This window comes from Ailuropoda melanoleuca, chromosome 11 (assembly GCF_002007445.2).
Source record: "Ailuropoda melanoleuca isolate Jingjing chromosome 11, ASM200744v2, whole genome shotgun sequence".
Taxonomy (NCBI): domain Eukaryota; kingdom Metazoa; phylum Chordata; class Mammalia; order Carnivora; family Ursidae; genus Ailuropoda; species Ailuropoda melanoleuca.
This window is the reverse complement of record NC_048228.1, coordinates 77,417,774-77,445,092: the sequence shown is the minus strand read 5'-3', so window position 1 is coordinate 77,445,092 and position 27,319 is coordinate 77,417,774. Positions and strand designations below refer to the sequence as shown.

The 27,319-nt window shown below is 42.4% G+C and overlaps 1 protein-coding gene across 13 annotated transcripts in view; it reads right to left on the bottom strand.

The window, feature by feature from the left end:
• Positions 1-27,319, bottom strand: part of APBB2 (amyloid beta precursor protein binding family B member 2) — a 318,990-nt gene that overhangs the window by 181,339 nt on the left and 110,332 nt on the right. For all 13 annotated transcript variants that reach the window (XM_034671908.1, XM_034671900.1, XM_034671907.1 and 10 more), the window contains one exon: positions 19,539-20,360. In XM_034671908.1, coding sequence (XP_034527799.1) covers positions 19,539-20,360 — 822 coding nt within the window. The remainder of the gene's footprint in view (positions 1-19,538; positions 20,361-27,319) is intronic.

Below are 27,319 nucleotides of genomic sequence, written 5' to 3'. Positions count from 1 at the left end.
AAGATGGTCCAGTGGGAGATGAAGAAAGTATATTTTCTAGTTATACTTTTATTGTTATTTTATCCATTTATTTCTTTTTGAAAATAATTTACTTTAGAGAAAGGAAGAGAGAGAGCACACGAGAGCAAGCACAGCAAGGGAGGGGCAGAGGGAGAGGGAGAGAGTCTCAAGCAGACCCCACACTGAGCGCAGAGCCCGATGCGGGGCTCCATCTCATGACCCTTCGATCACGACCTGAGCCAAAACCAAGAGTTGGACTCTCAACCCCCTGCGCCACCCCAGCAGGTGCCCCTTATCCATTTATTTCTACTTTTCTATGTTGTATCTATGCACAGAACACATTAGTATGTTGCAAATGTGTATGATTCATAAACAAATACACATATGCCAGGATGTATACTCAAATATCAGAAGGAACAAGGACGAGTTCATACAATACTATATTTCCTAGAAAGAAATGTGGATCCTAAGGCCAACCTTAGAAGGGGGACCTGAAACACAGGTCATCATTAAACAGAATCAAGTTTACAGAGTGGGACACGGTAGGGCGAGCAGAGGAAGGAGACACTACAACGCACAGGCAACCTGCCCAGCGCAGACATTCCGTTGGCAGAGTGGGCGCTTGGATCGGGATCTGTAAGATGTACTTCGGTGCAAGCTCCCTCCTGCTGGCTCGGAGCTAATAACTTAGACCAATGTTAACACCAAATCAAAGAAACCACCACCAAGAATCGCTAGATTTTTTTAGGAAACTAGATAAAATGAAAGTAGGGAAAGCAAACCTATTTATTGATTCCTGGCATGTGCCAGGAATATACTTTACATACATGCATATATGCACACTTTGCATGGATTTCAGCACACATATTTTCCATATATTATTAGCGCATTCAAAATCTCAGAAATCTTACGAGGAAGGTAATAGGAGCCTGTTTGATCAATGATGAAGTGGAGGCTTAGGGCTACTTAGTAACTTGCCAAGGACACAGAGCAGTAAAGCAGATCTGGGATTCGAAACCGAGGTGTACCTGACTCCAAACACCCCTCTTTTTCCACTGTATACGGGAATGCCATGTGTGTAAGAAATACATTTTGTCATCATGATCCAGTAAACACACACGTATTTATCCAACTGTAAAAACTGTTTCATAAAATAATACTTAACCTAAACGGACAGACTATGCCTAGTTTGTTGCCCAACATCATGGGAACGAACCAGCTGTATCAGGTGTCTAACCTGAGAAAAAGGGTCCTTTCTTACAAAAGTGCCAAAAGCTAGGCAAGATTCCAAGGCTGATCATTTCTCGTGAAAGCACTCGTGCCATAAACACTTTTTATCCAAAAGAAAGAGAAGAACTCTGCAAATGGCTCAGCATTTCATTAGCCTACCATTCCAAAGCTTTCAGACTTCCAGAAGGCTCCTGACAGAACTATGGCAAGCTCCTGGGGGAAACGCTTCACTATCATGCAGGAAGTTCGTGGTGGGTCCAAGTGTACCCATATGGGCAAAGTAATACAGATTAAACAGTGATTTATTTCATCCCAAACTATATCTATCGTTTCAAAACTATGTTTCACCATGCTACTCCAAACTGTATACGGCATCTTCTCTTCCCCTTCTGCCAAGAAAAGCAAAGACTCTGGGATTCAGCTCCTGACGGTTTAAATTGGGTTTATGTGCTCTGTGAAGGCAAGTGGAGGAAAAGAGAAGCAGAGAAAATCCGGAATAGTGAGGGGAGGGCAGAAGATTTAGTCTGCCTGAGTACACAGACTTCTGGTCATTTTAGACAGGTTTTGGTTGTTAAATTTCTTATTTGGCTTCTTGGTATTGATAAAAAGTCCACCTGAAGACTGCCATGCATTTTGAANTTTTGGTTGTTAAATTTCTTTTTCTTTTTTTTTTTTTTAAAGATTTTTTATTTATTTATAAGACAGAGATAGAGACAGCCAGCGAGAGAGGGAACACAAGCAGGGGGAGTGGGAGAGGAAGAAGNGAAGAAGCAGGCTCATAGCAGAGGAGCCTGACGTGGGGCTCGATCCCATAATGCCGGGATCACGCCCTGAGCCGAAGGCAGACGCTTAACCGCTCTGCCACCCAGGCGCCCCAATTGTTAAATTTCTTATTTGGCTTCTTGGTATTGATAAAAAGTCCACCTGAAGACTGCCATGCATTTTGAAACTTTCACCCCCTCCTACTGACGTGAACCTATCCTGTCCTTCAAACTAAGAATATAACGTACAAAATATTTCCAATGAAATATGGTAAATACCAAGTGACTCTGTTTATATTTTTAAAACATATGCAAAGAACACATAAAAAAATACAGATGGAGTTCTAACTAGAGCAATTTCCACCTGCTTCTTGGTCCTGAGCTTGAAGTGAGGTGATTTTGTTTGTTTGTTTTTGGCAAATGAGCAAAGCAGCAAAAAGTACAGACATGCTCTAGATGTTTTAACCCCGCCTCCCAAATAGACACACTTTCTAATTTACAGCTTGGAAGATGCTCCTTCCCTGATTTGGCTTATCTCTCTGTTCTTCTACGTTTCTTTTAGAATCTGCAGAAAACCAAACGGTATTTTAGCTGAGGATGTTACTTGCCTTATCCTTAGAGAAGGTGGGCTGAGATGTCTCTAAAGAATTGTCTCTGAGAATGCTCAGAATGGTCTGAAACCACGAAGTTATAAAAATCCTACCAGCTACAGCCTCTACAATCCGAATACTCAATCTTATCCCACGTCTCCCTCTCTCTCTCTCTGTCCCCTGCCAACTCAGATTGAGTGAAAATTGTCCATTAAGGCTAAAAATACTGAAGAGCAAAGCATCTTTGCTAACACACTCTGGAGTTAATGCTCAGAACTTGTTGAGAATGGAAACGGATACCTCGGCTGACTGGTTTAGTTTACTTTAACAGCTACAGATTCGTTTTCTGATGTAATTAAAGAGCATTTCAGATATATTCCTGGACAGTATTCTTGGGTGCCTCCTAAGTGTGGTGCAGGGAAGAGAACTGACAGCTGGAAAATTTGCAGATGCGGTGTGGGATGACTGCATGAAGTGCGGGGACTCTGCAAGTCAGCCTGAGGGAGGCTCTCAAGTCAGTCTCAAGAGCAGAACCCAGACCTCGTGGTGGCCAGGCCCAGGGGACTGCACTGCCCTGGGGACCCACCCTCCTCTTCTCCACCCTTTCAGTTAAGGCTGATCTGACCTACAAATCAAACTTCAATAGGGACGGATGGAAAGCAGGGCAGCATTCCATCTGCAAGGTCTCTGCTCTATTGTCTCCGTATCTACACATTCTAGTCTATTCTGCTGCTTATCTGAAAGTATTTTGTGTACACGATCACAGTCCCTCTTTTACTCTTTCTGTGCCTGTCCTTTAGTGAGAGAGTTAATTTCCCATTTGGAAATATTTGTAAAATCAAATTTCCACCGAGACCTTGCCACATGCCCGGCCCGATACTGAGTGCTCCGTGGACCTTCCTTCAGTTCAGCCTCCCGACCGCCCCGTGAGGCAGGTATTATCCTTAGCGCATTTCACAGAGGGGAAAATGCATGATGGTAAGTGACTCAGCCACAAGTATACATTCGGTAATGTCTGAGCTGGGATTTCAAATATTCCATCTTTATGCTGCATCAAAGCTTATGCCACAGATCCCATTTTGGGGTCAGGAACCAGAGAAAAGACATCCAGCAGTTTTAATTTCTGGAGCCTCTAACAATGAAAAAACCCTTCTTGCCCCTAATAAAACCAAAACAAAGCACTCCTTTTGTTTGGTTGGTTGTTTTCTTGTTTTTTAAGAAAATTAATGTTTTACACATGTTTTTCATCATGACTGTAATTCCTATTAAACTCTGGCCAGATCAGCATGGACTTTAACGAGAACATAGCCCTTTACAACACCGTGGAAATCCCCGACTGGAGCCAATCAAACGTCAGGACTGGAGTTGTGCTTTTCATGCAGGGCATGTACAGGCATCCTTGAAGAGCTAGTGAAAATGCAGATTCCTGAGACCCAGCTCCTGGGTCTGATTCTGGAAGGCCCAGTGAGGCCCAGGCATCTGCACTATGAGACACGTCGAGGGGAGTCAGATGCAGGTGGACCATAGGCCAAACCTGGAGGAAAGAGTGACTTAATAGCTGCAATGAGATTCCTTCAAGACTTGAAAAACAAAGGAGGTAAGACTGTGCTTGGAGTGATCAAGCAACAATTGAGTCAGCCAATAGATCAAAGCCAAAAAATGGGACAAGAAGGAGATAAGACAGCTCCCAAACATAGTATGACTATCATCTTGTGGTATTATAAAAAATATATATTTGGTCTCAGATATATATTTGAAGAGGTCCTAAAACCCCTGTATTTTCCTGAGTGATGTAGGTTGGAGAGCGTCTTCTGTTATTCACAACAAGACTCCATCCAGCAGAGCTGAGTTTACACTAATCAGATGCATCTAGATGGGACTCCAGAGTCAGCTTCAGCATGGGGCTGGTTGCCAGAGAGGGAAATCAGAGGGTTGGAATCCTCAGTTTTGTCCTTCAGGGTGGGGAGAGAGGCTGTAAGCTCAGTTAATCACCATTCGCCAGTGATTTAATCAATCGTGCCCATGTAATGGGACCTCCAGAAAAACCTTAAATGAAAATGGTCTGGAGAGTTTCTGGGTTGGTGAACACATCCATGGGTCAGCTCCACCGGGAGAGAAACTCCTGCACTCAGGACTCTTTTGGATCTCGCCCCACATCCCTCTTCATCTGTCCATTTGTATCCTTTATAATAGAATTGATACAAAACCAGTAAGTATAAAGTGCTCCCCCGAGTTCTATGAACCATGATAGTAAATTATCATTCTGAGGAGAGGCTACTGAAAACTCCTGATTTGTACTCAAGTTGGACAGAACTGTGGGTAACCTGATGACCCACGACTTGTGACTGGCATCTGAAGTGGGGGAGGGGGCAGTCTTACAGCCCAGAAGCCTTAACCTCTGCGGTAAGTGCTAACTCTGGGTAGTCAGGATCAGGATTGCTGTCCAGTTGGCATCTGCAGAGAACTGGAGAATTGATGGTGTGGTAAACCTGGTCATTTAGCGTCAGAAGTGTTTTGTGTAGGTAAAAAACGTCCCAGACATAGTGGAAGAATTTGGTGTTGGAGTAAAGCCACCACTTCAGGACATCACCCGCCCCCCCCCCATCCCGCTGTTCCACATTATCTCAAACTCTCGCATCTCAAATCAAAAGCATCCTCCTCCTCCTCCTCCTCCAAAAACTAGCTCCTCCTCCTCCCAATTTCCTTACTTCTCAGAACCAGCACGTTCTTAGTCTACACACGGAAACTCTCACATCTTTGGTTCGACCCTCTCCCTCACCACCTATATTCCATCAATCACTAAACCCTAGAGATGCCCTACCCCTACACCTGCTGCTATTTTTAAAGCTACAGTCTCCTCGGATCATCCTCGTCTGCAACACTCTGCTGTGACAGGCTCTGAACAGCCTGCCTCCTTCAGCCCTGCCATGTACTCTAGGCACCCATGTCAGATACGCCTTCTTCAAACTCCACCTTACTAATGACACCCCTTTCTCATAACCGTCAACCATTTTTCGCTCACAAAAGCAAGTTCACACTTAAGCATTAGCATTCCCCAATCTGGCCTCCATCTACCTACCTGATCTCTCTCACAATTATCCTTCATGGACCTTCCTCTCCATCCACCAGGCTGGAAGCACAGATCCTCACACTGAGAGCAAAATTCTGGAGAGAGTTTCAGGGGTCTCTGAGGTCGAAATGAGTTTCATAATTCTAAGATGTTATTTACAGCTTTTTCCACTGTGTTGACATTTAACTGATAGAGCACACACACACACCAAAAATAATGGCTCAAATTGCTGGCTTTTTCAGCACGGAGCAAGACAAGGACACAGACCGTACAAGTAATCACTGTCCCCCCCCCCATACTATATATATGCTCCCACTGAAAACAATGCTAATGTCACCTAAGAATTCCTTGTTGAAGCAGTAAAAATTATCAACTTCATTAAATCTTCATCCTTGAGCATATCTTTTGAATGTAAGCATGCATAAAGTACTTCTCCTGTAGATGGAGGCATGATCGTTGCTTGAGGGAAAAGGCACATGGGACATCCTTTCTTCTTAAAAGAACGACTGACAGACAACCCATGGTTATTCAAATTCACCTACGAGGCAGACATTGTCTCAGAAATGAATGAGGTGAGCCTGTCACTTCAAGGAAAACATCTGACAGTATTTGTTGCCAAAGATAAAATGCAAGCTTTCAAGCAAAAATGAGAGTTTGGGAAAACTTGTATCTGCCACGGAGAGCTTGACAATTTCCCAATAATTACTGACTTGTCTGATGAGATAGGTGGTGAGATTAATGAATGTAATGTTTTCCTACTATATAATGAAAACTGTCAACATTTGGAAGAACGTCACAACTCACTGAACCAGTATTTTCCAAAGCACCAAAACCATGATGTTACAAAATTATGCATGGGTAAAATATCCATTCAAAATGTATGACACGCCAATGGATTTTAATTCACTACAACGAAGTTTACCATTGTGGTTTCAGATTCTGCAGTGTAACCTTTAAGAAACTCTCAATTATCGAGTTTTGGTGTAACATCAAAAAAGAATATCCACAATTACCTGAAAAAGCTATTAAAATATTCCTCTCTTTTCCACCTTGACGTCTGTATGAGGCTGGCACAATTTTCTTCATCTGCTTCAACCAAAACAATTTATGGAGGCACGGTAAAGACAGACTCAGATAATTCGGCAGCCTTCGATAAAGCCGTGAAGGAGATTTTCGAATAAATAAAATAACACCACTCTGGGGCGCCTGAGTGGCACAGAGGTTAAGCGTCTGCCTTCGGCTCAGGGCGTGATCCCGGCGTTGTGGGATCGAGCCCCACGTCAGGCTCCTTCCTCTATGAGCCTGCTTCTTCCTCTCCCACTCCCCCTGCTTGTGTTCCCTCTCTCGCTGGCTGTCTCTATCTCTGTTGAATGAATAAATAAAATCTTTAAAAAAAAAAAAAACCCACTCTTCTCACTAAACTGTTGTTGGCTTTGAAAAAAAAATGTTTATGTTTCATAAAACATTTTCTATTTTGTTAACATTAATGAGTTTCTTATTCTTTTTTTAAATGGGTAACTTTTTTAAAAAATCGCCATTTTATTTTTTAATAAAATAAATATTGATAGGTATAATCCACAAAAAAAGATCTTTGGGGCTCTCGATCATTTTTGAAGACATGAAGGGGTCCCAAAGACCAGAAAATCTGAGGACACTGCCTTAGAGTAATCTTTTGTTTTCTTCCAGTTTCTTTCTTTCTTTTGGTGTGTGTGTGTGCGCCCCCCACATCTTTACTTCTCTAAACCCCATTTATTTTTCAATTCTGTCCTCTTCTCCCAGTTCAGGAATGCCTTATCTGGAGCTTTCCGACCCTTATCTGTTCTACGTCCTTGGCAAATCTCTATCTGGCACCCTCTTCCTCCTGCAGCCCACGGTCCAGAGTAACCACTCCAAATGTGGTCAAGCACAGAAGTACGTATCAGTATCACTTGAAAAACCTTCTACCAAATGAAGAATCTCCACGATTAAAAAATTTTCTTAAAAAAAATGCAGAATCTCGGGCCCCAGCCTCACTAAATGAGAATCTGCATTTCAACAAGACTCCCAGGAGATTTTCCTACACATTCACATTGGAGAAGCAGGGGATTTATGCATCTCCCTGATTATTGTGAATTTCTTGGAAGTAAACTATTAACTTTAATCTCTTGTGCGGCTCGTAAGGAGGGCACTTGTGATGAGTACGGGATGTTGTATGGAAGTGTCGAATGACCACACTGTACGCCTAGAACTAATATTATACTGTAGGTTAACTAACTGGAATTTAAATAAAAACTTAAAAAAAAAAAAACCCGAAGTTACTTCTTATAATAATCATTCACTGAAACATGCTCACCCATTGTATGAACTCGTTTCTGGGGATTAACAAAACAACAAAGGCAGAACAGCCTATGCCGCGAAGAAATTTTCCACCTCACAGCAAAGATAACAAGACAGTAACAGTAATGGTAGCTAACATTTCAAAAACATGCTTTCTGTGGGCCCGGGATTGTGCTGAGGACTTTATGTAACAATCTTATATGGTAGGGCCTACTATTTTTATTCCCACTTTAGAGATAAGACAGCTGAGGCTCAGAGGTTAAGAAAGTGATAAAGTGGGATAAGCCAGGATGTCCACCCCTAACACCCAGGAAGTGATGAATGCCATGAGATGGATAAAGAGATTTGAAAGAATCTTGAGGAAGGAGCCTGTGAGTTCTCTGAAGGAAAGATTATGTCTCAATCTGGGACTCACCCAGAGCACTAGCTCAGTACCTTGCATGTTTTAGGAACTCAGTAGGCATTCATCAGACTGAAACCATGTGAGTGGAGTAAGAGTAACCTATCGATCTTACTACGAGTATCCTAAAAATAAATTTTTATTTACAATTAAAATAATTTAATTTTTACTCTAGATTTTACCAATCCAAGAATCCTTAATTCCATTAAAGATATGAGACCTGGGTTAAAAATGCTTCTCTCTGGTATGTTATATAAGGAGTCCATTCTCCGACCCAGGGCTCTTATTCCATAGCACACAGAGGAAAGGTCATCAGGAGACAGACGGACAAGACATGAACTAAAATGGTGAAAGCCACTTGGGAATCCTGAAAGAAGCTGATGCTTGCTCTGGGTAAAGAAAGGAAGTCATGGAATGTCTCCTTTGTCCACAATGAACAAGGGATGAAAGGAAATGCTGGTCAGAGGTCCCCCCATAGGACACACACCTGGAGAAGATAGAGAAAAGCAAAGTAGGAACTGGAGAGTCAGCCCATTACTGAGCTTGGAGGCTTCCATCACCAGGTGTCTTGCCACCTCCAGTCCTTGAACTTCCCCTGCTACACCTCCCATCAGTCCCTTCCCAATGATTTAGAGTTGGGGTCATCTCCATTCTCTCGCTTTCTGACAACTTGACATGGAGCTATGGCCACATTTTCTTCTAGAACTTCTATAAAAAGGTTCTATGGTTCTATTAACACAACTCTACATGCCTATTAGGGATTAAATATGGTTTCATGAGCCAACCATCTTGTAGACCTTGTACAACCCTCACATATACTATCATTTATACGAAAAAAAGAGTCCTGGTAACAAAGAAACAACAGACCAAAACCAGTTTTCCAAACTACCCTTACTATTTTTCAGAGGTACCAATTCAGTTTTATATGAAGATTTCTTCAAGAAACACTGAAGGAGAAAAATAATCAACTAATAATGTTCCTCATGATACTGATCAAGAATCCTTTTGAGGTTTAAATTCAATCATATTCAAGAGGAAATCTATGGAAAGCTAAACAAAAAGCAAAAAATGAAAGTTCACACACAATAAGTATCACCTCCCCTCTTAGGTACCAAGAGGAATGTTCTGGAGTTGGAGTTATCCTGTTCTCTTGCTTTCTGACCATTCCACATGGAATGCTGTCCATGTATGACTTTTTCTTTTTTTTTAAGTAGGCTCCACGCCCAGCATAGAGCCCAACGCAGGGCTTGAACTCACAACCCTGAGACCAAGACCTGAGCTGAGGTCAAGAATGGGATGCTTAATCAAATGAGCCCCTCAGGTGCCCCAACCATGTGTGATTTTCTAACAGTCAAATGATTCAATTTTTCCAATGAAGTGTTTGAAAATGAAGCTTTTATTTCACTGTTTTGCATCTAAGGGTTTTGACAGGGAAATGCAATATATAAATGATCAGGACAGTTGTTGACTACCTTCATATTTATGAAAGTGAACGGAGTACGTTACCTGTGTCAGACTTGAGGCACAACATTTATGAACCACCCACATTCTATCTTTCAAAAAGCTAATGTTTCTCCTCCTCTAACCAGATTAACAGATGGAGAACACTGAGAAGTCATCTAAAGACCTTTTTGAAAATTTTGAGCATGTTTTGCTTAACAGCTCATGTCACACTTTGTAATTCTAGCAGAAGGCCTGGGACTGACACTGGAACGATGATGACCCCAGGATGTTGCCACTAGGGCACTGCCTTTGCAAGTGGTTGTAACAGGTAAGACCAACATTACGTGAGTTACTTCCACCATAATAGTTTCATGTGAATATAGCAGCTGAGTCCATTGACGCAGAGAGCAGAAGTCCCCAAGTCCGGTGCCTTGCGCTGGGAAGGATAGGACCCACCTAAATGGCAGCCGCTGACTATGGCCTCTTTGGCACTCAAGCTCAGTGTTGTGAGATTCCTGGATTTACAAGAGAAATGAGAAACCTGTATTTTTAAGTAAAAAAAGCTCCCAATTTCTAAGCACTGGCATCTAATTCAAAGTTTTCTAAAACATTGTTTACAGGACCAAACCTGTCTGTGGGTTGTCTGTATGCTCTCTGCCACTGCCCATGTGTGATCTCTGAAGATTTCATGGCATCACATGGCCTTTGCAAGCCCTAAAGTTAAGATCATATCGTTTTCTCTCATATTTGGCATAGCTCCTAAGAAAATCCTGTGTGTTTGGTAAGCAATGTCTCTTGTTTAAACACAGGTAAGAAAAACATGGTGATTACCAATATCCCTGCCTGTCTGTTCCTAAGCTTCGAGCAAAAGGAGTAACCCCATCTCCATCTGCCAAGTTCCCTGAACTACCCGACCCTTCAGAGCTGAGCCACACTGCTAAATGTTAAGCTTAACTGTGTCTTCATCATGTTTTCCCTCCCTTTCCACACTAATTCCCCATCTCAGCTGGGTTTGTGATTTCAGACTCCCCCAGGGCCAGGCCCACATCTAGGTTTCCTCATCTCTACAATAAACAATTTGGACAAAGGCAACCCCCAAACCATCTTGAGGTCCCCCCTGGCAGCATATTCTGTTCATTTATCAATTCTCACGATACCTGAAAATGTAAGATTTCCTTCTTGAAAAATCTGAGCCTGGTAATTTCTGCAAATATCCTCTCACATCTCCTCTATGTTACATATATTAAGGAATTACCTATGAGGACACCTGTGCTGGGTTGAGTCCTATCCCTCCCCCATTTATCCCCACCCAGAACCTCAGGATGTGACCTTATTTGGAAATAGTCTTTGTAGATGTAGTCAGCTAAGGTGAGGTCATACTGGATTAGGGGGACCTTAAACCCAAGGACCGGTGTCCTAATAAGAAGGCCACGGGAAGACACAGGAGAGGCTGCGGTGCTGTGGCGACAGGCCACAGAATACCAGGCAGGAACCACTGGAAGCTTCAGAAGCAGCCTGAGCTGACACTTTGATTTTGGACTTTTAGGACCATGAGAATAAATTTCCGATGTTCTAAGCCACCAAGCACACAGCAATTTGTTACAGCAGCCCTAAGAAACGAATAAAACATCTAAACATCTACTCATCTCCTTTGCTTGTAAACTTAAGGCTGCCGGAGACCTGGGGTGGGCCTTATCGTTTCACACTCACTGAGGTATTGACATGTGCAAAATGAAACAAAGGACACACATACACATTTAAAAGGCACTCTTCCTAGGGTGGGGGCCGCATCCGTGGCAACAAGAAACTGTATATGAGCTATCTGAGGTCACAGACTGGTTCTCATTTATTTCTAGGTCTCGGGCACCTAGCGCAGAACAAAGAACAGGCTGTTAAAAAATGACTGATGTATGAACGTATATATGAAGTAACCAATTAAAGAAAAAAATGGGTGAAATAATGAACAAAATTATGATGAGCAAATTCACAAACCCCTGAACTGGTGTTACCTTACATGTACAATACTGCTCAGGGAAAATCAAGGTAAAGTAACAGATCTATTTCAGTTAAGTTCAAGCTTGCTGATGCTCTGGATGTTTCTGTAGCATCTTGGCTTTTAAAATCATAAGCCTCGGGGCGCCTGGGTGGTTCAGTCGGTGAAGCATCTGCCTTTGGCTCAGGTCATGATCCCAGAGACCCAGGATCCAGTCCCACATTGGGCTCCCTGCTCAGTGGGGAGTCTGTTCCTCCCTCTGCCCCTCCCCCTGCTGGTACACACACTCTTGCTCTCTCACTCTGTCTCTCCTCAAACAGAATCTTTAAAAAAAAAAATCACAGGCCTCTATGTATTTATTTTTTTAAGATTTTATTTATTTGAGAGAGACAAGCATAAGCAGTGGGGAGAGGGGCAGAGGGAGAGGAAGAAGCAGGCTGCCCTCTGAGCACAGAGCCTGACACGGGGCTGGATCCCAGGACCCTGAGATCATGATCTGAGCTGAAGGCAGACACTTAACCAACTGAGCCACCCAGGCGCCCCTCTCTGTGTATTTATTAATTAAGGTTCTTCTGTGAGGATAATGAATTTGGGCAGGTAGTTCATGATGAAATCTGACCAAAATTCTTCAAGTCACCAGTAGTACTTTTTGTCTCTACGGGCCCACTGAGTCACACTCTCAGGGGCTACCTGCCCTCCATCAAGGGCAGGAGAGCATCTCCTGGCACCTCTGGGAGCACGTTACTCAGAACAACCAGAGGACTCCAGCCCTTCGCTTTCTAAGTAGCCACTCTGCTCACACTACTCTCTCCAAAACTAGAAAACAAAGTTTTCCTTTTCTTTTTAAAAAGATTTATTTATTTTAGAGAGAGAGAGAGAGCATGAGCAGGAGGGGCAGAGGGAGAGAGAATCTCAAAGAGACTCCACGCTGAGCATGGAGCCTGATGTGGGGCTTGATCTCACGACACTGAGATCACAACCTGAGCTGAAACCAAGAGTCGGATGCTTAACTGACTACAGCACCCAGGTGTCCCAATTTTAATTTTCAAAATGTCAGGAAAGCAGAGAAAAGAGCAGGGGGGGGGGCGGGGAATTACAAATTAAACTTCTTTAGTAATTAATTGAAAAGGAAAAAACAAAAGGGCAATGCCTTCCTCCGATCTCCCTCTGATGCCAGTTTAGTCCCCAGCACAGGTAACTTCAAGTACCTGACCGTCCACACCCCTATCCACTGCAGTTTCCTCCTCTAACCATCCTCTACCCCACAGCCCTCTGGCCCTCACAGTCCCTCCCTGGTCCATTTGAATGTATCTGTTGTCTTGTGCTCACTACCAGACTGTTAGACTTTTGCTACCACTCATGTCATTGTGTTTATCTTTTTGTTTCCTAAAGTATAATACTTTAAAATGGAAGAGCAACCAAAAACTATCTTGAACATTTAAGGGACTACTTTGGTTTTTTTTTGGTCTAGAACTTTCCAAAAATACTTAATTGAGCAAAATCATTTTCTTCCCTAAGTTCATGGGGTGAGCTAAGAAATATTTTTATATATCTTACCCCCAGGGTAAGAAAATCTAATTTGGAAATCACATCATCTACCCCAGAACACTGTGTGTCCGAGCTATTCTGGAAACATCTCACATCTGTCTTCTTGAATTCCTCCTGTCACATCATGAAACTCTCAACTGAGAAGACAAGACAGGAAGGCTAGCAAATCACCAAAGGGTATTTAAGAGATTAAAATTAATCCAGCAGGGCAAACCAGCTGAAAATGAGGCCTTTCCTATAACCTGGAATTATTTTTTTAAGGGATCGGAGCTTTTAAAAAGCAATTTACAAATCATTTATAGTTGAAGTTACCAGAAAACAAGCGACAAAGAATGAATATTTAAACGAAGTTTCTGCAAGAGTTAAAAGTATAAACTTACCCAAAATTCTAGCACTCCTAAGCTAGCTAAAGCCCGAAATTAGAAGAGCTGCCAATTATGTCGAGGCAGCTCGACAGGCTTGTGCCTTGGCTTTCCCCCTCACCAACTACTCAGCTTGCCAAAGAGGTCCCCTTTGCTTGCCTTCATACTAGAAACCAATCAATGCATGACATCCAAGGATTCAAACTCTCGAGCCACATGGATCGATTTGCAACGCAAGGTGAAGTGTAAAGGCAAATGTAATCGAAACAGCCCTTTTCCTTGGCGCTGGCCTTTCTGACTTGCAGACCTGTAGACTCAAATACAAGAAATGTTTGTGGCAGACTGAATGACCAGCCCCCACTCCCCACAGCTCCTAGGAACCTGGAATATAAATCATCCTATCCAGGTGCTCTTCACAATTACGTTTACAAGCCATGCTTGCATTTTCTGTTTCTGTAGGTGTGCTTGATGTGGCAGCCCTCAGACACCACGCACGTCTGTCCTCCAGCTCCAGCTACCCAACCAGCAATGAGCTAACACTCATGCAGCCTTTTATCATGTACTAAGTACCCTTTGAAGAGGTCCATATCCACACAGAATGAAGACTTGGCTCCTGCTTTCCTGGAGCTCTATGTCTAAACGGAAAGTTTCAAGGAAGGTTACAAACTGCTGAAGCGAACATGATAAAAGAAATCTGAAAACATTTCTTTGCGGTATAGAAAAAGGACTGGCAATAACTCAGAGGGTCTTGAAAGGTTTCACAGAGGAGATAACATTTGGGCTAGATCTCAATTGTTTATAAGAATGGAAAGATCCTCTAAAATATAATTTTCCATTTTCTAGACTCTCAAGATAACTACCATACACATCCAGTTGAAGATTAAATCTCACATATTCAGGCTCCAGAGGTCACATACCTCTGTCTCAAGACTATGGTACAGTGGGACAACACTGGATGCTGTGTCTGAATACATTGGTTCAAGTCCCACTGTGGCCACCTGAGTATGAGAAAGTAGCATGAACAAGATTCTACGGACACACAGTAGGTCCGCAGAATTTCACTGTGCCTAGTTTTTCAGCCTTACCTATTATGAGGCAACTTTGTCAATTACGTTATAAAATATGTGCCCAACATCAAAATCAGATGTTGATTGAGCTGTAACATCAAATGATTTACTGAATACATCTGGGTCATTTGGGGATGTGTAGATGACCTCCAGTTTTATTCAGTTAATCATTATTTATTTACTAAGTTCACCTGCTATATTTCAGGCAATGACAATACAAATACAAAGATGAAGACAGACCAATCCCTGCCCTTAGGGTGCAGAAGGTCCTAACTAAAATCAGAGCTCAAAATATAGGCAACTCATAATTAAGGAAGAAGCAAACTTTTACATCCCACTGCTGTAGTGATAATGGTGATCACTAATAATAATAAGCACTAATATTTATTAAACTCTTGCTATATGCCAGACATTGTTCTAAGAGCCCTTTGAAGACGCTCTCACTTAATCCTCACAATCGATCTATTCCAGACCCCATTACCATGCCCACTTTACACACGAGAGGCTATGTGAACTGCCTGCCTCTAACCGACATGAGATTCGAACTCAGGAAGTTGACTCTAGAGCCCATGCTGTCAATGGTTAAGTTAATGAAGCATTAGGCCCAAAGTCATACCATCTAGATTTTGTTTTCTCTGTGTATATCCTGCCTTTGTACACATTAGTAAGGAACCTAATGTTGGCGTGTCTAGTCCCCAAGATCCACCCAGGTTCATATTCTGTATCTTTGATTTTTATTAAGCCCCAAATTAAACCTAGGTTACATGTTGGTACCAACAGGCACTGAAACCTGTACCCAGGTACGACAATATGTTGTATCTTTTAAAAGTTTTCATGAAACAAACATAAACCACCATGTGACTAACAGACTACACACAATCTGACCAACCTATACTCATCGGAGTCATCACACTTACCTGGGGCCACGGAGGGACCTGTATTTCTGGCAAAATGCTAATTACAAGTTCTCACCTTCAAGAACCAAATTGGGATGCAACCCTTTCTTTTAGAATCAGGGTCAAGGCATTTTTTTGAACTTCGGTAAACTCCTAAGAAACTCAGCAATTACACAGATGCTTTTCTTTTCCCTAAGAGGCTCTTGTTTTCTTAGAGGACAGACTACACAGGAGGAAAAGAGGAGCAACATATTGTATACATGATTGATCGTGCAAAAAAAAGGTTACCAAAATGCTGGAGGGGGCAATTCAGAAAGAAAGGGAAAGAGAAAGTAGTCAATCTCTGGGTTAGGCAGTGCATTTTATTTTATAAATAGCAGTCTAACTTGGAAAGGATGCCCCGAAGGTAGAAATGAGTCTGTTCTATTTTTCTCGGCTTCCCAAAGCACAGTCTGCAATCCAAAGATAATTGTGTCATGATTTAGTCATAAAACACACACCACTGTGATGGGTATTTACTTAACTCACAGCAGATAAGCACATACATACACTTGGCAATGCAGACTAGTATGCGTGTAGTATGTGTTACAGTGATGTATACCAGTACCTTACAAAAATTTGCTCTTATTTCTTCTTTTCTTTCAACAGTTAGTATTTGTGTTTATTACATATATAAACATGTATATACTATGTGGAACGTATAATAAACACTGATTTTACCATTGTAAATGAAACATACAATGTTTCATTTAAACTGCTCGTGATCATTGTAAATGCTAACAGTACGTTTCACTGGACACACAAAATCAAAAGAAACACAAATGCTGAAAATTAGTTGATTTTACTCACTAATTTATGTGGCAGTCACTACCTAAAACTTGGAAGTGTGATCACGAAGTAAAGAGGTTTCATTTCAGTAGGAGTTCACAACTGGCTCTGAGGAAATTCCAAAAGAATTCCCCAAAACTACTGACATTAATATTTTGAGACCTTGCAGCATGCAGAAATAAGTACAGAGATCCCAAAGTGACCATATGTTGAACAACAGCACAGGTTTGGGGGTGCCTGGGTGGCTCAGTTGATTAAGTGGCCAACTCTTGATTTCAGCTCAGGGCATGGCTCAGGGTCGTGGGATCAAGCCCTGCGTCAGGCTCTGCGCTCAGTGGGGAGTCCGCCTGGGATTCTCTCCCTCTTCCTCTCCCCTTCAACCTGCATGCTTCCTCTCTCTCTAAAATAAATGAATCTTTAAAAAATAAAAATAGCACAGGTTTGGTTCTTAAGCACGTTTTTAAAAAACTCAATCTCGTTGCTTTTAGAGTCACAGCTAAAACATTCTTTTGAGCATATTTGATTCAAAGTGAGCCCTGGGTGTTGTACGCAGCTAACGATCCGTTGAACACTACATTAAAACCTAATGATGGACTATATGCTGGCTAACTGAACATAATAAAAACAAATGCCTATCCTTTGCCACCCATTAAGGGACTTCACCATATTGTCAATCTTCCTTTAAAATCTGAAGGTCTTCAAAACTGACTTCGAGAGAGAAGAATGAACGTATCCTCTCCTTGTGTCAAGAAAACCCTAACTCAGTTCACATCATGTGCCAAGCACCAGAGAAACCAACAGAAAGTGATGCCAGGACACCGAGTGAAGGAGCAGTGAGCAGAGGGGACCCCAGGAAAGTTTCCTGGAGAGAGTCGGAGCAGACCGAGCACAGTGCATGTATGCGGCCTGAATTCCGTGCTCTCCATGGGCCCTTCCTGACACCTGCACGCAACAAGAGAAGGGGCTGTGGACAGAAATAATCCAAACACTCAGAGGTGAGGGAATCGTTAAATAAACCATGGGCTCAAATAGGGTGGAATAGCATGCCTGATATTTAAAAAACCTGAGGTAGAAAAACAGTATGTTCTCATATGCACGGCTCTACAAAATACATACTCAAGAGGAAAAAGCAAACCATTCCTAAAACTATCTAATGTAATTTTTTTCTTGTTTTAACTTTTTATTGTGGAGAATTTTTAAAGATATAAAATTAGAGAGAACAGAATAAACGACCCTTATTTACCCATCTTTAACAATTATCAGCATACAGGCAGTTTGGTTTCTTTTTTTTTATCTCTACCTCAATTATTCTGGAGAAAATCCCATATGTGATATTATTTATATTAGTAGATATTATACTACTTTAAATCTATTATACTATTACATATTAGTATTTATCTCTAAAAGATAAGGACTCTGTAAATAAATAGTGTTATCATAAAATCTGGGTACATCTTAAAATTTATTATAAAGGTGGGTATAGGCCTAAAATGTTTTCTGAAAGGAAACGTTAAAAAAAAAAAAAAAAAGAAGACAGCGGCCATCACTGGGGAAAGGGGCTAGAGTGAGGAACAGGGGAGACTTTACTGCTCATTTAATACCATGCAGTAAAATTTGAAATTTGCCTGAAACAGAAAGTGCCATGCCTGGCAGAGCAGCGGGGAAGGCTGTCAGGACAGGAGGAAGACAGTGAGGTCTTAGTGGCGCTGCTGAACACAGGTAGTGGAGTCTGGCTGAGATACTCAAGGAGTCCTCGATGTAGATTCCAGCACGAGCAGGTGACAGCGTCCATCAGCTGTAGGATATGAATCCTCTCAATGGGTAAAAGGTAATAGCTGTGAACTCAGTAAATCACTAAACATAATTATGCTTCCAGTAATGTGCAGGTGCATACATTTATGAGATGAAATGGACTCATCTCAACCTCCCTACCGCCACATCCAGCCACAGTGGGCTGATGAAATCCATCATCTATAGTACTGCGATTTTAAAGGGCACTTCAAAAACACTGCTTTTTTTTTTTTTTTTAAACAAGTCAGTATCTTCACTTTCTCCTTCTCTTTTCCTTATCTAGAGTCCTTGTAATTTCTCTGCCTCATAGGTTGCAGCAATGTTATTTCCTTCCGTGGTGGTCCTATCTGTTATATTTACAGCACATTAACAGAGCCTTGGAACCCACTAGGGTAGTTGCTGGATTACTGGGATACGTTAGAGAAATAAGCCTTTGTGAGTGCTTGCTTACACTGTATTAGACACAACAAAGTGCTCCTCGTGTTTTAATCTTATCATCAGTATAATGGGGGAGCTATGAGAAGACGCGATTGAAAGTGGCTGGCTTCTAGAACCCTGTTCATTTCTCCTCTGACAAATCCGAAGATGTTACAGATACAGACAAAAGTCAAGAAAGACTGGTCTCAATTAGACTAGTTAGAATCCTCAACTGCTGAATAGATTAAAAAGAAGAAACACCACTTTCTTACTTTCAAATATCACATGAACGAAGCTAATAAAATGTTCTCCAGGAAAGGTCAAAGGGAACAGTCTATAATGAGTAGACTTTGAAATTTTTTAAACTTCCAACTTTTCATTAGTTTGAGCATAAATACGTTCCGAGAACTTTAAAATAGTTGGTTCTTTTAATCAAGCTAGAGGCTGTCCCCTGCAACCTTATTTCTTTTATTATTTTGCTTAACAAAACCCAGTATTTCTAGCTAGTATATTGAAACAGTTCACCTAAGCACTGGCAGTGTAATTTCTAAAGAGATGATGTTTTACTATACTTAACACCGAGGACCCATTTCTTTCACAAAAATGCTTACCGGGACAAGCAACTGATGTAAGAACCAAAATGAAACCACCGAGAAATCTAACAATATTTTCCATACCGACTGCCTAATTTTACCGCAGGAGGCTTACGTTCTCCTCTGCCCGCAAATGGACTTTTTTTTGGTCAGGCTAGAGATTAAGTCCATCAATAACTGAAAACACCAAAAGGGAAGTCCGGCCACGAGTCTATACCGTTTCCCAGGGGTACCTGTTTCATCCGGGGAACTGGGCGAGGCGCTGTCTTGGGACAACGTTGTCCAGCTGGACTCCTCATCACTCGGTGCTAGGTTCTGGATCCGGTGTAGGGCGCAATCGGTTTTGGCCCCCGTTTTAGGATGATCCTTCTTGGTCTCTGGGCTGGATGACACTGTGGCCGCGTGACCATCTTCAGGGCTGAACTGGGCTTTGTTTGGTTTCTGCGGCAGCCCCTCGCCGTTCGCAATGAGGGTGGAGGCCTGGCCCTGGCCCTGGCCTGGCTGGGACTTCTCTTCCACAACCCCGTGCTGGTTGCCCAAGTTCTGCTCTAGTTCCCTGGTGGAGGTTTCCAGGTCTGCATAGTAATTTAGGAAGCTCTTGGTTCTCCTGGGTTGGGAGGGTAAAATTTCACAGCCTGAGGAATCCCGTGGGTGGGGCTCTTTGCCCTCTAACTTCTCAGAAGTTGTGTTGAGGACTGCAGTGGGGCTGACGTTCTTGTTGGGGTCCTGCTGTCCCTGTTCTGCAGCCTTCCGGAGCTCGTTCTCCCCATTCTTCACCAGCTTGATGTTGGCAGAGCTACTTCCCAGCAGGGGCTGCACGGCTGGATCGGAGAGGCCCATCGCCACCTGGATGTTAGTTAGTGCATATTTTTTCCTGCATTTGGGGGGCGTGCTGTTCTTGGTTTCGGTGTGCTTTATCTCAGCATTCAACAGTTCATTATGGGAGGAGCGGAGATGAAGGGTGTTTGGTGGTGTGGCCGGGCTATTTCGATTCGTGATGTCTGTGGCTCCGCTGCTGGCCATAAACACTGCCACAGTGTCTACACCTGAGTCAGCTGGAAAAAAGAAACTCGTCATTAGTCATTAGCTGCCTGATGTGATCACACTGCTTAGCATACAGTGAGCCAACATCTTTATACAAAAAAATTTAAAGAGTTAATGCTTCCATCATATACATTCTTAAAGAATTGACCCATTTTCCTTTCTATTTTCACTGCTCACTCAAAAATTGAATAGGAACAAATTAAAGGCTTAATGTCCATACACAAAAGTCAATTTATAGAAAAGTTAAGAGGTCTAAGGGTCCAAAGTTTATTTACAATCTCCCTTTTGCATCCATATAAAAGCATTTTCTTCTGGTCATTATTCACAACCTTGAAAATCACCCCCTTTCTAAACATTCACACCACATTTCTATTCTGAGTTCCTTTGGGTAAGAAAAAAGTTGTTCAAACATCCTCTGGGGCTCCAGCTTTCTTAATTAACCTAAAAGGTCACTGTTCACTGATGTACCACACATCCAAGGTAATTTTTCTCAACCATGTTTAGAAATTGTGTTCCGAATGCCTGGAAAAACCAAATCTCCATTAGAATTTGCTAATATCTTGGTGAACATTTTTGACCTAGGTTTAGTATTTGTATGAAACAGACATTCTGGAGAAATGGCTCAGTTACTTGAGAACGTGCACACACACACACACACACACACACACGAAACTATTACTAGGGGCGTGAGGGTGGCTCAGTTGTTAAGCATCTGCCTTCAGCTCAGGGCGTGATCCCAGGGTCCTGGGATGGAGCCCCATGTCGGGCTCCCTGCTCTGCTGGGAGCCTGCTTCTTCCTCTCCCACTCCCCCTGCCTGTGTTCCCTCTCACTGGATGTCTCCCTCTCTGTCAAATAAATAAATAAATAAATCTTTAAAAAAAATTATTACTAATAATGCAGCCTTGAGCCCTTGGCTACTGCTGTGTTAGAGCCCCCAAAGGAGTCTGAATATATTCCACTGAATTAAAATATAGACTCAGCTGTTCGCAGTCCCCATGTGCCCTTGCAGGACTCTAGGAAACTACCTGACAGTTGCATTTATCTGAAATATTGCTCATACCATCAGTGATTTATTCCATGTGTCTCCTGCTAGGAAGAAAGAAAGGTTTCGCAGACTAGAAGGGAATAAAATTCATCAGTAAGAATTCCTAAGGTTTCACATTTCTCAGTCATGAAGAATGACCCCTTTCTTATCTGATCCTTTGCCCTCTACAGAGACCTCAGTGAGGTTAACCAGCAAATGAACTGAAGCACAGCTCCTAACATTCCTAAAATTGTATTGTGACAACTCCCTCTTCCACCCCCAGGCAAAACAGGGACCGCCACAGGAGAGAAGGTAAGAATATTCCTCTGTTTGGGAGCTTAGAGGTACTCCTTTCTATCGTCAAATACTCAGGATTACCTACTTTAGGGAAGAGTCACCCACTCATCCTGGAGTCTGTGTGCTTCTAGAAAGGTAGGCAACATACCCTGTAGACAGTGCCCACCTTTATAACGCAATGACTGTGTGGCCTAGAGAGATAGTTAAGGACTGTAACCCAGAGTGGTTAGACCCTGGATCCCATTCTTTAGAAGTGCTATTTATCAGGATTCCTGCTTACCCAGCAACACAACTAAGCACCTGGGCTTCATTTTATAGGAAGAGAGAATCTAGTTTGTTTCTCCCTTTTAAACAATACCCTGATGACTAAAATTTTAGAAATTATACTGTTTTAACTATTACTACCATTTTCATGTATTCCAATTTAGAATTCACCCCCACTCAAGAGTAGCACTTGATATGAAAGGGCCCACCCTGAACCCACATGGAGTCTTCCCTGACATACATATCTATAACATGGGCGCACAAGAGAAAACTCTTGGGTATCTAGAATGACATCACTATGCGGAAGTAGGAAATCTTTGGCTTTTTTAAAAACATGGCAAAAAAATTTCTATGAGGCTATTTTATGATGTCAGGTATTATATTCTAGCAATGTTATTAGGGAAAAAGTTTTACTTACTTTGTTCATAACCATAAACATTTTCAGAAAGAATATTATCAAAATTTCTAGGTGATTAAATAGCTTTATATCCTGAATGTGACAGATAAAAACTTCTATCCATGTTCTCATCAGCCTTCTGGATCCCACTGTCCTCCCTACGCCCTTTGTAACTCTTCTGTATGCTAGAAATCACGAAGGAGGTTTGGGCGTATTAGAACAACAGGACCATCCTGTAGAAAACAGCTCTGTGCTGTTTTTGTAGATCAAAGCCTGAACACAGTTTGAGTGTGTTTTAGACATTAGATGATGGTATCATCTGGGAGCAAAATCAAAGGTTCACATCTAGAACTAAGGCAGCCAAGTTAATGTTATGAAGTATACAGATGTTTCTAGGAGTTAACTATCAGCTAGGCGGTCACTTGGGGTCAAAAGAAGTAGGTAGAAGTTAGCAAATTCCTAAAAGGACCAAGGCTTCAAAGAAGGAGGCCCCTGAAAGTGGGAGGCAGTGCCTGTGAGAGTAAGAACACAGAACTCAGGGCCAGGGAGACAAGGCTACATACTAGGTGAGTGACCTAGGACACCAGACCTTCAGGGTCCTTGCCTGAAAAATGGGGACATTAGTAGCACCTGGTTGTTGTGAGGATTAAAATGAGAAATGCATGCAGAGGGTTTAGCACACATGTAACAATAAATGTAAGCAACCCTCACCCCTTTACATCCAAGGGACAGAGCACAGGGCTGCCTGCCGGAACCCCCAAATTTACCACCTGATTTGCTCCAAGCGATAGAAATGGTCCTGTTGTATGGATACACAGAAAGACTAACAAGATGGGATAAAGAAATTGGGTCCAGAAGGTTTTAATAATAGGGAAAAAAAAATTCCTCAGTGTAAGAGGAAGGAGGTTTGTGCTTCTTTTTTAAAGCAAAGAAAATCTTACAATGTCTCTTTAAATCTTCTATTTAGCTGTTTTCTTTGGAGTCCAAAAGCTTAAGAATAAGTCCAAATTCCTTGATATAACAGATAAGTTTAAATTCTCCACTTCTTTGATGTAAAATCAGGATAGTAATAGTATCTTCACCTCACTGAGCTTTGTTGAAAACTAAGAGAGATGGCTGTCAAGTATTTAACCTAATGCCTGGCATACTGTTAGGGATTAATATTATTTTACAGATCCCTCCTTCCCCACACACTTCTGTCTCTGATCACCATACCTCAGGCCACCATATTTATTGAGCACTTTCTTCTTGCCAGGCACCACGCCGGGAATAGGGAGACCAAGACACACAAAGTCCCACCTGCTAAGTGCTTTCAGCCTTGCTGAAGACGAACACACAATAATGTGATAAAAATCCACCAGGATGGAAGTTGGGGGGAGGTGCAAAGGAGTAAGTGGTCTTCCCACCTCAGTCTGGAGAGGATCTGATGGTAAGAGAGGGTGGATAAGCATTGCGGGAGTCTTAGAAAATCAAAACACAAAAGGAGATGTGCAAAAGGGGAGGAAGAGTCAGGAAGAGTCCTACAAGACATGCTTCAAGGGTCTGCACTTGACCCTGAGGCAGAGAAGAAGACCAAGCACTTCAATAGCATGAAGAATGAATCTGAGGCTGAAGAGAAAGAAACAGAGAGAGAGGGAGAGGTTGTGTGTGTGTGTGTGTGTATGTTGTATTCCTTTATAGGAAAGGGCATCTTTCCTCTAGCATGTTCTCCAAGATGACTCTGGTGAACAGGAATTAAAGAAGCAATGTAAATTAGGCAATGAAAACATCAGAGGTCATCAGGGAAAGAGCAGAATGAGGTAGACAGAAGGTGCCTCCCTAACCAAAGCGGCAGGCTAGCCCCATCTCCATGCCCTTCATTTGGTGTTAGTGTCTGACTCTGCCGTTGATTAAAGGGAAGCATGGAGAGTACCTGGAAAGCATGGAGTTACCTAGGCATGGAGACTACCTGGAAAGCTACTGCAAATAGTCCAATCAAGACAGTAGGGAAAGAACAGGGTGAGCATGAGAGACTTAGGTATGGGGTGGGGGGTGGGGAGTGTCTTTCCCTCTCACTGCCTTTGTGCTGACTCTAGTCATCGATCTCTTGACCAAGGCATGAAGATAAGGCCTCCATTAAGCAGCATTGGCTGATTATAAGAACATGGGTGGCTTCTGTCCCTAACAACGTTGGGAGAATGGCAGAGGTGGGCAGAGAGTGACCTTCGAGGAACTTCACTATACACAAAGTATGGGGAGAGAAAGCAGCTGGAGGATGATTTGGGGTTACAGGAAGGCATTTTTCTTTAAAGATTAGATTGGTGATGTTTTATTTTATAAGCTGGAAACGCAGAAGGCAACAGAGAAGGGACAAATGGAAACACAAGAGGGACAGAGAAATAAGGTAAAATCCAGGTGATGAGAGGAGGGACCACAGCAGATATGAGAGTGTCAGCCTTGCCCAAGACAAGGGATACTTCTTCAAGAGGGAAGCAAGGAGAGGGAGAAAGGGTGGGGACAGGCACGTATCCCACAGCAGCGACACCAAGCCGAAGAAAAGCGGAACGGACAGCCTCAATTTTCTCTGTGAAAGGAAAAGTCTTCCCATGAGGGGAAGCAGGCTAGGGGAACATAATGGTAGGAACAAAGTCCAGAAATAGTCACGTGGGAGAAACACAGAGTTGGTGACTGTTTCTAAAAGAAATGTGAAGTTTGATGGCATAAGAACAGACACACAGATCAATGGGACAGACTAGAGAGCCCAGAAATAAACCCATGCATGTATGGCCAATTAACTAATGACAAGGGAGCCAAGAATATACAACTGAGAAAGGACAGTCTCTTCCATAAAGGGTGCTGGTAAAACCGGACAGCCACATGCAAAAGAATGAAAGTGGACCCGGCCCTTATCCCACACACAAACATTAACTCAAAATGGATTAAAGACTTGAATGTAAGATTTGAAACCATAAAATTCCTAGCAGAAAACAACGGCAGTAAATCCCTTGACATGGGTCTTGGCAATCGTTTTTTGGATTTCACACCAAAAGGAAAGGCAACAAAAGCAAAAATAAACAAGCAGGACTACATCGACCCAAAAAATCTTCCACACAGCAAAGGAAACCATCCACAAAAATGAAAAGGCAACCTACTGAATGGGAGGGGAAAATAAAGACATAGTCACAGAGGGGACAGGATTAAGGTGTCATGTGGGAAAGTGAACAGATGAGGAATGCATTCTGGGTATGGCCTGGGGAGTGCAGGGAATGGAGCCAGGAAGGGGATAGAGAACTGGGAAGATAAGGCCAAGGGATCAAAGGTCTCCAAAAGGTCAACAATAGGTGTCATAGGAACAAGGAAACGTTTTCAACCCCAGCTGCATGTATCCCTTGAGGAACTTAAAAAAAAAAAAAGTACAGAAGGCTAAGACCCACTCCTAAAGACACCCCCAAAGATTCTGATTCAATCAGCCTGGGATTGGGCCTCTTCAGGGTGATTCCAATGTGTGGCCAAGGCTGAGAACCACTAGAACCAGATAATGATTTCAGAGGCATTTGGAACATTCTGATCACGCATGTCCCGTTCCCTGTCTTTGCACACAGTCTCAGCATCCTTCCCTCCTATCTGGCAAATTTCTACTTCACTTTTAAGATTCAAGGTAGATATCACCTAGTTGTGAACTGTCTTCTTGCCCCTCCAGGCAGACTCCAAGGCTCCTTCTTTCTATACTCCCAAACCTCCATACACTTATCTCTGACAGCATCATTCCCATTGTGTTGTTTTTGCCCTGTTGGAGTTTCCCATTAGACTGTGACCTCCAACAACCAGAACAGGAGCACAGCACATAGTAGGTACTCAGTGCATGTTTGCAGAACAAATCATTGAATACAATGAAATAAAAAAAAAAACAAGTGTTTCATTAACATCTCAAGAAATATTTACATCGAAAGTCTAGCTTTTCTTCTTCTCCTCCTCCCGATCTTCCTACTTCTTATATTCCATAAATGAGTGAAACCATATGATAATTGTCTTTCTCTGCTTGACTTATTTCATAGGAGAAGAAAGGGAAGAAGAAAGGGGGGGGTAATCAGAAGGGGGAATGAAGCATGAGAGACTATGGACTCTGGGAAACAAACTGAGGGCTTCAGAGGGGAGGGGGGTGGGGGATTGGGATGGGCTGGTGATGGGTAGTAAGGAGGGCACGTATTGCATGGAGCACTGGGTGTTATACGCAAGTAATGAATCCTCGAACTTTACATCAAAAACTAGGGATGTACTGTATGGTGACTAACATAATATAATAAAAAATATTATTATAAAAAATTTAAAAAATAAAATCTAGTTGGGAAAAAAAATAAAAATAAAAGTCTAGCTTTTCTCAAGCTTTTATCCCATGTAGCATCTGAGCAAGATTTAAATTAAAATCTTGCAAGAGACTACCCAGACCAATTTATTTCGCTCCTTTGCCTCGGCTCAAGAAAATTCTTGTTCAATTCTGCCATAATTCCCTAAAGAAGAAAAGGCTATTTAGAGTCAAAAGTACATGTGTTGTGACCCAGAACAGACTAGTATACTTCTCTACCATACCTGATCTCTCATCAGCTGTCATCCTACCAGCTCCAAGTCTTCCAAGCTCTGCTACGAACAGCAAGGAAGGCTGAGCAGAGGCTCTGGTGCACACGGCACAACGCTGCTGTCCCCACCGTGCCCCCCAGCACCCAATTCTGGGCCTTCCTCTTTCCCCTCCTTCCTCTTATTTACCACCGGCATCGTTAGTAACAATTAACAAAAGAGAATTACATATGATGGGAAAGAGCAACACAGCAATAATATAAATACTAAAAATTACGGAGAAAAACTAATGCTCTGTGGACATAAAAATGTAAGGATGACGATCTTCCTCTTCTGCCCAAAAACCACTCCCCCTCGGTCACCTTTTGCTTTCACTCTTCTCCACTGCTTTCCCCAATACTAGTACTAGATTGAGACTCAGAAGATGGGCGTTCAA